This window comes from Lissotriton helveticus, chromosome 6, assembly GCF_964261635.1.
Source record: "Lissotriton helveticus chromosome 6, aLisHel1.1, whole genome shotgun sequence".
In the NCBI taxonomy this organism is placed as follows: Eukaryota; Metazoa; Chordata; class Amphibia; order Caudata; family Salamandridae; genus Lissotriton; species Lissotriton helveticus.
In genome coordinates, this window is record NC_136067.1 from 296,426,945 (window position 1) to 296,437,833 (window position 10,889).

The 10,889-nt window shown below is 41.9% G+C and overlaps 1 protein-coding gene across 1 annotated transcript in view; it reads left to right on the forward strand.

The window, feature by feature from the left end:
• The window catches only part of LAPTM4A (lysosomal protein transmembrane 4 alpha), a 68,707-nt gene extending 64,629 nt beyond the window's left edge, over positions 1-4,078 (forward strand). Inside the window, exons 5-7 of the mRNA XM_078647741.1 lie at positions 1,642-1,737; positions 2,407-2,505; positions 3,421-4,078. Of these exons, the coding sequence (XP_078503867.1) occupies positions 1,642-1,737; positions 2,407-2,505; positions 3,421-3,495 (270 nt within the window). The 3' untranslated portion in view covers positions 3,496-4,078. The remainder of the gene's footprint in view (positions 1-1,641; positions 1,738-2,406; positions 2,506-3,420) is intronic.
• The last annotated feature ends 6,811 nt before the right edge of the window (positions 4,079-10,889 follow it).

The window sequence follows — 10,889 nt, forward strand, 5'->3', positions numbered from 1 at the left end:
AGAATTTTTCCATTAGTGAAATAAATTAACTAGTGACGTAATTTATAAAACGGACCGGTACGTTTTATTCATAAAGGTCACTCCAAATTAGACAAAGTAAAATCCAGTACTGGCAAATGTGTTGTTTTTTCATTGTATAGGGCTTAGCCTTACTGGGTCAGGGCCACGACCCCGTGTTTTCTAGTCATTTTTCCAGCAGCATGTGGGGTATATATTTGTGAGTCTTTTACCTCCCGTATTAGATTTGAAATATACATTTGAGGGTCGATATTGAACAAGATTATTTTTGGATTGTAATGCATTACTTTCATAGGAAACCTCTGTCATTTACACCAGATTCTAAATGTGATAATTCACTACTATGACGCAGCAACTGTTAGCGAATTTCTTTACACACTGTTACTATCTCATAAAAGCCTTCCAGTCCATGCTTACAGATCTCCCTGAGAGCCTGTGGATGCAGTGCTGCTTGTATGCTTTGACTGAAAGCAGATAGCACAGCAGCAGGATAGGTACTGAAGGTAGGGAAGGTGGTGGGGGTTGTTTAAGGATGGCAGTAAGGTATTTTTTTCACATTTTGGGTCACAAAGAAGTGCCCATGTTAAGTATGCCAATTTGAGCTTTGCTCTCCTTGTCTATTTGTCACTCAGAACCTCTTGGAGAAAAACATTCCCATAATTCACTGTTACTCATCTAGAATTCTATCCATTACACTTGTCGTACGTGTGGATTCTGTTCAAGTACCATGAAGCTCAACCAAAAAGGGTCTCCTTTTCACGCCCAGAAACTGTAGTTTATCTTTGAATGCTAAAGTTTGTATCCTTATGTGAATACTTAGATGTGTATGAAATATTACATTTGTTGGTCAGCAGATAAAGTGGACTTGTGATTGGTGTTTAAGGTGTGGCAAAGGATGTGTGTGTATTTAGGTTCCACAATAGAGGTAGAGATTAGCGTAATCTAATACTTGTATTGTCAGTGAATCTAAATGTTGGCTCGTTACTCTTGATAGCCTACATCTATACATTTGATTTGCTGAGAACTCTTGGGTGCCAATTTTATTGCATATATGTGTCCATAGAAAGAAAACAGCATAAAGGCTGGGGAGGTGAAGAGAGAATAGAAAGGAAGACAGGAGGAGGAAAGAGGGGGATGTTTCAGTGTGCAATATATGAATTAGAAGGATGAGTGGTTCAGAGATTTCCAAGTATCAAGAGGAGCTGGAAACTATGAAAGGTTTTTGTAAAGGTTTCATTTGAAGAGTAGATCATTGTTTTATAATTTATAAAGATTGAAAGAGATGCTCATAATTTAAAAAAGGAAAATGGGAAGCAAAAAGAGTAGTCAGTAAAACGCACAGAAATGTAAAATCTGCATGTAGTAAGGTGCTGTTTCCCATGGAATATACAAAGTACTTTGTAAAATCTTCCCCATGAGAAACTTTCAATGACTGTCAAGTAGTGCACTTAATTACTGTCTGTTGCTTAAGTGCGTAGCGTAGGCATTTTCATGTTCACCGCAGCATAAACCGTATGAGAAATTACTAGTGAAATAAATTATTCTAAAATGTACACAATTACATTAAATGCTGTAACCTTTGTTTTGTTTTCTAATTTGTTTTTTTGTTTGTTTTGTAAATAGCCTGATTTCCCATACAAAGATGACCTGCTATCTCTGGACTCCAGCTGTCTTTTGTTTATTGTCCTGGTGTTTTTTGTTTTCCTAATAATTTTAAAGGTAAGTTGGGATTCTTTTGTGTTGCGATAGCAAAGTTACACCGCATCAGTGTAAAATGACCTCCTGCCCCTCTGTTGTATGTTGTAAACAGTAATGTTATCCTATTACAGAATATACAACTGTTTGTTAAACAGTTTCGATTGCCTAAAGTTATTAGTGCTTATTAGAAAGAAGAATGAGCAGCACAAAAGGAAAACTAAGAGCAGTATTAACCAACTTGAATATCTTCACCACTGTCCAAAAAACATAAATAATTGCATTCAGACAAAACTGTGACGTAGTGCGTTTCATTTCCTCACATTAAATATATACAGTACAAAATATAACAGGCCAGCCAAGTAGTTCATGTGGCATCAATGTTTTATTACTTTTATTTTTTTCCAGAAAGTTTTCTTTAAGTGAAATAAAAAAAGATATTGTTAGTAAAGGAGTCTCCGTAAGGTCTGACAAAATAAGGCATGCCAGATAGGTACAACAGTGCTTTGGTGCCAGGAAACTGCCAGAGACATAGCTCTGAAATTCATTTGAAATCCTAGTCATTGAAGTTCTCGTATTTTTTAATTGTGCTAGAACCGTATTTAAAATGCTGTATTTTCACCAGAAAACATCAAAGTAGGCAGAAAACATCAAAGTAGCCAATGTTCTTAGTTTCGAATATTTATTTTACAGGCCTATTTGATTAACTGTGTGTGGAACTGCTACAAATATATCAACAACCGAAATCTGCCGGAGATAGCGGTCTACCCTGCTTTTGAAGCTCCTCCTCAGGTAAACATTATATTAGATGCATGTAGATGGAACACATTTAGAGCCCGATTTAGGAGTTGCGCTGTGCTGGTGTGGTGGTAACTCCACATGCAAAAAAGACTATAGCCATGCAGTAACATCGTACTGGTACCATTTAATTACAGGTTAAACGCTATAAAATTCGGACTTCCTTTTTGGACCAGATTTACCAGTGATTAAGCCATATAGAATTCCCATTTCTTTGGTGTTTAAGACACATTTACAGGTGATAAATACATGCAATGGAGGGAGATGACTATGGAATAGAAGCTAAGTTTTGGCTGGTTGGAGCACTTGAAACCACCCCCCCAGCTAAATCCTCACTCCTGTCTCCCCACTCCTCCGCGCCAGAAAGTGAATTTGTGTTGGCTGTTGCATCAGCCAAAGCCTCTTACACTTTCTCACTCCTCACCCAAGCCACCGGATGTAATCCGGTGTGGTGTTCAAACGCCTGGAAAAACCAGGTATGTGTACAGCATCCCACTCAAAATCACACCGAGCAGAATTCAGTTCTGGAATTCTGCTCCTCCTTACTCCTAATCAGAGCCTTGGGTGGTCATTTCACTTCTCACTCATTCGTTTTGAAGGATTAAAAGAATCCATAGGTACGTGCATTTTATTAGACTTTTCTTAGGCACAGTACAATTGTTTTGAGCGAAGTTCGAGTCCTATTTTAGAGATTTTGTTTTTAAAATTCGGATACAATTTAGAAAAATAAATGGAAAAGTGCTAGACTTCCTTTTTCCTACGTAGCCAAGAGAACACAGACTAGAAACTAAAGAAACAGTGAGCCTTCTATCGCAAGTGATTGTAGAGGGAAGGTTCCTTGGTGATAAGCAGACTAAATCACACCTTCAGTTATGTTCCTACTAAAGACTTTCTCTTTTTCTCTTTTAGTATCTTCTTCCATCTTATGAAATGGCAGTCAAGATGCCTGAAAAGGACCCCCCACCTCCTTACATACCTGCCTAAAGCGATTGTGCTTTTGACAGTGATTGTCTGTTACTTGTGGAGTGGATTTGTTTTTCATTTATCCTGCAAGCTGCTTAGATAAGTGGTGTTTAGGAGCCATCCATATTTTTGCATTTATTTTCAACAAACACTTAATCGTAGCCCTGGAATAAATATTTTCTCATTTCTTTGTACTTGTGTGTTTTCCAGAGTCTGGTAAGGAAATTGTATTGCCTTAATTTCTAGCAAAAATGTATTGTAACCCACACAATTATAACTGTCCCGAAGGCAATCAGTTCAACGGCAAAACAAATCAATTCCAAGTGTTTACAGAGAAGATAATGATGCAGTTCAGGACTGTGGTACTTTTTTGCACTTTCGTACACCATGAACCTATGTTTCTGACCGGTTATTAGATTCCTACAAAAAGGTAAAACATTTTTACAGGAGAGTAGAAAGGGTTTTGCAGCATGCTGTGAATGCAAGAAATGGGCACACTACAGTATACCAGATTTTAAGTGTGATAAATGATGATTGCATGTTTCTAATTAAATTGTATCTTTATTTGTGATAAGATTATACTTTCATAAAATCTTTTAAGAAACATTGTGGTTTTGGATTTTTTTGAAAATCAAGGCCAGATCAACAGGCCGACCCGTATTGCACTATAGTACAATGCATATGAGACCGCTTTTAGCTACTACTGAAATGGGAGTAGACTACTGCTGCTTTAAGTTACTTTGCTACAGGGTTGCATTGATGTCCATCGCAGGTCATTCGTTCTTGGGTAGACTGAGCTTTATTGTGACCTTTGGTCCTTTGCGAGTATACATGTATACCAGCGACCATAAAACATACATTGTCTAAAGCACTGCTTGCAGCTCATCCAGAGACGTATGTTCAGCACCTGCCTGAAGCTCAAACTCACTAAGACCATTCCTGTTATTTGCCAAAAACACGCAAATCAATAGTAAACCTGGCTCAATAACACGAACCTTGCCCGCATCGAACCCCACTTTTCACTCCGTGCAAAATCACTTGTATTCATCCTGGAGCACATTGCCACAAAAACTAAGACTGCCTGGTAGCACCTCTACTGCAAAACGCAAAGCAGTTCCTTTCAGAAAGAACCTTCGGAGCTGCCTATTGACTGTATCCTAGCCTTTCACCATGTATAGTGCTCTGCTGCCTTTGGCTCTTGTTCTGCATGGTCAGATCTTGATTGATGCACCTAACTGTAGAAATTTTAGGGTTTGGGTTGCAGGGCCATTTAACTTAATTTCACTTGGATGTTTTCAAAAATTGATACTGGCATTTATAAATGCTTGCATACCAATAGCAGCTTTCCTTAGAAACTTTCAGGTTTTTTTCCAGTTCAAAGGGGAAAAAAAAACATTAAACAGAATTGCTGCATAAACCCTAACTTTGGTGCCTAGGGAAAACCGGGGGGGGGGGGCGAAGAAAATGCAGATAGATAGAAAACAGTCATGAAAAGGTAGAAAACTTGCACTGCTCCTTAAGAAGCTGGCTTCCAAATCCCATCATGCCTTGCACTGGCTTTTATCCTTTGAATAGGTAGACCTACTATAAATTACACGTTTCCATCCATGAGAAGAGGGTTGACTTAAAATGAAGATCCTACGATGCAGAATTTGATTTCAGTTTAGTAACTTAGCCTTTTCTGTTCTCTTCTGCAGTCCAGTATTTCAAATAAGCCTGGGTGAAAATGTCCCTAATTGTCATTTATTCCATTGCACTTGTTTTATATCCTGATTCCTCTTGTCCTTATGTAGGTGTGTGTAATTGTTGCCCACAAGAGACTGATTTGAGCAGTAAATGATTTGAAAATAATCTGAGCTGTAGATATAAGCCATTTTCTGCTTAAACCAGCCTCTTAATCAGAGAAGTTGCTGGTGGGTAGCGAGGGGAAAAGGGCCTGTCAAGACAAAGATGCAGGTGGCAAGAGAAATTGGCCTGGTGGCAGTTGGATGAGTTATATAATGCAGTTGGTGGGTTGTCTCATGCCAGAAAAGAAAAGAACCTAGGTGGGCAGAAGAGAGAAAGTGGGCTGGAGACAGGAAAAAGGCACAGACAGTTGAAACCGGGTAAGTTCTTATGACTGGGGATTGGTAAGGGAAAAAAGATATGATGGTGCAAACAGTAAATGGCTTTTGTGAAGTTAAATGACAGGCTAAGGGGCATTACGTGGGGGCGTATGAGAAGTAGCAGTAGGCATGGAAGGAAACATTTGTGGGCTAAGGAATTCATCGTGAAACTTCATTAGGACTTCCCAGTCGTGTAGTTGCTAAAAATGCATAGGATTTGTGCGTTTGTTGGACAGCATAAACTGAGGGATTGGTGTCTAAACTGGTTCCGGACACCCCCATAGGGTACGTCAGCCTATAGACCAGTTAGCTCACAGTACCACTATTAGCCCCCAAACCTTACCAAGGAACGAATAGTTTCTGGCAACCATTGAACATGTCAACCCTTGACCCTTCAGGGATCGTGGAAACAGTACTATTCGAGGCATATGAGCTGTAGATCATATGCCATGCATAGATCTCCATCTAGTGTTGGGTCCGGATGCTAGCACTTTGTTTTTCTTCGAAGAAGTCTTTTCAGTCACGAGGTAGGTGACTCCTCCTTCCGGTGATGGTGTGCCTGGGCATCAACTCCATTTTTGGAGTGTTTTTTTCCGCCATCCGTTTCGGATGAGAGAGAATAATTCTTTATTTAGATATAAAATATATCTTTAAAAGGTCGCACAAATCACATTATATACAATTTTATAAAATAAAAGAATGATTAAAAGAGAAGCAAACAGTAAAATGTGGCCAAAAGTATGCCAGTTAAAACATTACAGTTTGTAGATTAACCCTCCCGGTCTTTGCAAGTTCTGTTAGAATGCATTTTCAGAATTAGCAATGAGCAGAGACCTCGGCAGTGTCCATTTTATCTAGGTTACGGTATGCTTGCTGAATGAATTTGGCCAAATTTATATTTAAAATAATGTTATCTAGAGACAAAGCATCAATAATGGCATGCCTACAAGACCGAACCCCCAGCCTGTTCCATTCTGGCTTAAGCAGACACCTGCGTTGGGGATTAAATGTGGGGCAGATGCAAAGCACGTGCAAGATTGTTTCAGTTGCTAACCCGCATCCTCTACATGTTGTGTCCTCTTTCTTGCGGCGCCAGGTGGGTAGATTTTCAAGAAAGTGCCAATCTCCCATTCTTAGGGCAATCGGACAGCGCTTTAGATGAAGTGAAAATGTCGTGGAAAGGTAGGCAGCCGGGGTTAGTAGTTTTTAAGAATTGACTACTGCCCAGGAATGACTACGCTTTGTGACAAGAGCTTTGTCTGCAGCCAAGGAATTCCTTCTTACACATTTTTTGATTTTATATTTTTAAAAACAGTGACTGGGATTAAGAGCCCAGAGTTTTGCAACTGAAATTTGGTGGATATAGTCATTCAAGAGGCGGCCGAATGTCCCCCCTGGGTTGGTCTCATTGATTTCTTTCCAGGTTAAAGATTCTAATGTCCCCGGTTCGGCCTGTCTTAGTTTGTGACACAGCTTAAGATAGGTGCCGACATTAGAGGCTTCATAATTAATTAGTCCCAGCTCTAATCTAATCTGGGCCGGGGAAGTGGTGCTCGGCAAATGAAGTGCCTTTCTATAGATTTTAGTGGTGTTTGTTTAGGGCAGTATTCATTTTGCCTTTAAAGATCTCTATGCCATATGAGAGTGTTGGCCCGATCTTTGCTCTTAGGACTTCTAGTAATGGGACAAGGGTTGGACCTGAAAGTTTTTTTGATAGTTTGGCCAAGGATACCACTAGAGCCGTAGTTTTGGCTGCAATCACACTGCTTTGCGAAACTGCCCCTGGATTCCAAGTGGACGCCTAAATATTTGTATGATTGGTCAATCGTGAGACGTGTTTTATTGATTGACCAGCCACCGCCACTGTAGCATTTCTTACCAAATGGGACTATCAGGGTTTTCTCCATATTAATTTCTAGTTGGTTGTTAGACGTGTATTGCGATAGTGCATCAAGAAGCCTTTGTAACCCTACTCTAGTGAGGCTAAACAGGGCCAGGTCATCGGCATATAAAAGATTGCATAATGCCGCACCTCCTATTTTAGGTGGATGGCTATTTACCTTATCTAGGGTGCTTGACAGGTCGGCTATAAATAGGTTAAAGAGAAGGGGAGCCAGTACGCATCCCTGTTTGACACCACGTGAGGTCATGATTTTACGCGAGAGATGCGAACCGGAGCCTAGCTTCACTCAAACCCAGGTGTCGGAGTAGAGTTGAATAATTGGGTTCAGTATCTAATTTGGAATACCCCACTGTCAGTTTTTTCCAAAGGGCCGCCCTAGGTACTCTATCAAATGCTGCTTTGAAATCAACAAAGCAGCAAAAGGCCAACCTGCGGGTTAATAAGGCTTTATCGATGATAGTGGAAACTGCCAATAAGTTTGTCGTAGTTCCTGAATTAACAACAAACCCCGTCTGATTCAGATGAATCAGATCATTGTCCTTTGTACATTGCCTTAAATCCTCCAGTATGAGTCCTGCAAAATGTTTCGCCTCTATATCCAATAGGGCGATTAATCTGTAGTTGTTGGGCATGGCTCGAGATCCGGCTTTGTGAATGGGGTGAATTATTGCGCCCCTCCACGAGTCTGGGATTGTCGATGTCTTCAAGGTGTAATTAAAGAGATTTGATAGGACCGTGGACCAAAAAGGGATGTCTGATTTATATAGCCTTTGTGGCAGGCCATTCGGGCCTGGTGCTCCGTCTTGTCTTCCTTTTGTCACTGCTTTGGCCACTCGTTCCTCAGTTAGTACAAGTACAGGATTGGGGCCCAAGGTTGTACTGAGGGCGGTGTTCAATGATGCATCAGCACCAATCCCGCATACCCTCGGTGGTCTGGTGCAGTGATGATGGTGTTGTGCCTGAAAGTGAGCTGTTAAGTATGTTACCCATTCTGCTTCCTGAATGTTTGCTGAGCCCGAGTTTGTTAGGTTCAGGTTGGTGTGGTTGAAAAGGGACCAGAATTTCCTTGAGTTTTTTTGTTTGCTTTCCCACACCAGTTTTGCCCAATATTGGTTTTCCTGAGCCTGTTTCTCTTGGGAGACTGCCCTCCTAAATGCTTTTTGGGCATGATGATATGTAGCAAGGAAGGCACTGTTCCCTGGGAATTTTGAAGCCAACCTCAATGCGTTGTTCCTTGCTCTCTTTAGTGGTTTTAAGACTGTAACGGTTGCAGCCCCTGCTGATGGTGAGCGATTTGATCTCTGCATAGTCGCTGGGTATGATTTGATCAAGTGAAGGCACAGCTGCGACCATTTCCATGACGGGTTGACATCTTTATCGAAGCTGTTTGTTATAAAGTCCCTGCTTGTTTTTAAAATACTCTGGCTGTTGGAATCGTTCCATTTGAGGCGCTTTAGATTTTCAGTGTGAATACCCTTGTAGGTTGTAGGTGCCACTTTGTGGAGATCCTGGTTTGTGATGAGGGTGGTGACCTGCGGCCTATGATCGCTTTCAGACCGTTGGTGAATGCAAAAACTGTTCAGATTAAACAGTAGATCTGAATTACAGATGGTGAAATCCAGATAAGGCTTTTTTCTTCCGTTCGACCAGGTCCAGTTTGGCGGCGAGTCACTAGTTGACCTTCCATTCACTACCAAGTAGCCTGCGTTGTAAAGTCTCATCACAGTGAGCTCACCTAATATATTTAAGGTTTGCTTCAGGGATTTAGATTGAGTCACGGCCTCGATGATATTAGTGGGGCCCAGCCATTCCATGTCTGCAGCATTCCCCTGAAAAAGATTTGTGTTGAAATCACCCGTAATGATGCGGTCCGAGTTGGGGTATTGAGCGGCGATGTCCATGATCTCGCACAATCGGACCAAATGGTCTTTTTTTTGTACAGGTGCTGGGGTTGATGTATACATTAACGAGGAGGAGTGAGCGCTGCCTCCTCCATGGATTGATTTTGACCCCAAGTAACCAATCTTCTTCAAAGTGGAATTGGTTGAAGGCTCCTTTTAGGTTGTTTGAGATATATATGGACAGTCTGCCTTTGGGGTGGCCAAATCGGCTGTCCCTGCGTGCTGGTTTTCGGAATTCAATGTATCCTTCTATGGGGTGGTCCTCTGTTGCCCAGGTTTCTTGTAGAGAGATTGCTGCGTGATTACACAAGAAAGCCATGGTGTCATCATTTGAGATTTTTGGTTGAAGACCGCTGATGTTCCATGAACACAGTGAAAATGGAGGCCGCCCTTGGTTGATGTCTCTTTTGTACTGTATGTCCGCCGCTGAGAGAGGTTTCTTAGAAAGATTGTTTGTTTCTGGAAGCATTTCACCAGCTAGCGGTCAGTTTGGGTGTGTTGATGACAGGATTGCTGGCAGCCACTCCCAGCTGTAGTTAGATTCTGCATTGTCCCCGCCTTTCTCGGGCCCTTTTGATTCAACGTCGGACCCTGAAGCGTTTTTTAAGACCGAGTAGGGTCTCGTGGGTCCTGTTTTGTTAGTTGTTGTCAGATGGCTGGGTGGAGTCGATCTTGTTAGCAGGGAGGTGGGATACCCGGGGGTGGAGTAGGGGTGCACTCTGATTCCCCAATTCCGCAGAATAAGATTCTGTTCAAGAAACGCTCCAACCCAACTGGCAGAGGAGAAAGTCACCACCGTCACCTCGGAGGGTTGGTTTCCTCGGGGGGGAGAGGAATTTGATGGATTCTATGTTGTTCGTGGTCAGTCCGGCTAGTTCCCGGATTCCTTCTGCTAATTTTAGCAGATTGGATCTGTTGAGAATATCGTGCCGCCCTTTAGATTTGTATTCGGGTATCAGAAGAATCTGATGGCACAGTGGGTCGTTGTTGGTTGACTCCGGAACGCTTATGGGCTTAAAGTTGGAATTTTCAGCTATCCTATCTGGTTTGGTTTCGGGTAACTGTTGAGACGGTCGTTGCGAAGCTCTCTTCAGATGTAGACTGTAATTGATCTGAGCTACAGGGTCATTACAGATGGTTTTGGAGTAATTGAGTCTTGCCCTTGAGCTTTCTTTTCCCAGGGAAGTGAGAGCCATCGATGGCTGGATTTTTCTGGTGTCGTCTTGGGCCCGGTTGTACTTGCCGTCTGTGGGCTCTCACTGGTAATTTCTATGTGGGCACTGCCCTTAGTTGTTTCTGGGGTCATAGTTTGTTTGCTTTGGTCCTGTAGGCTCTTCACCGATTCTTGGGTTGGTTTTTCCAAGGTGACTCCCTTGGGGGTGGTCCTTTGCTCTGCGGCATTGTTTTTGACGGGGGATTTTTTGTTTTCGGGTTTTTTGAAGATTGGATAGAGATCCTGGTGGGCCATATTTCGGGCTTTTCGCTGACGCTTACGCTCTCTCTTGC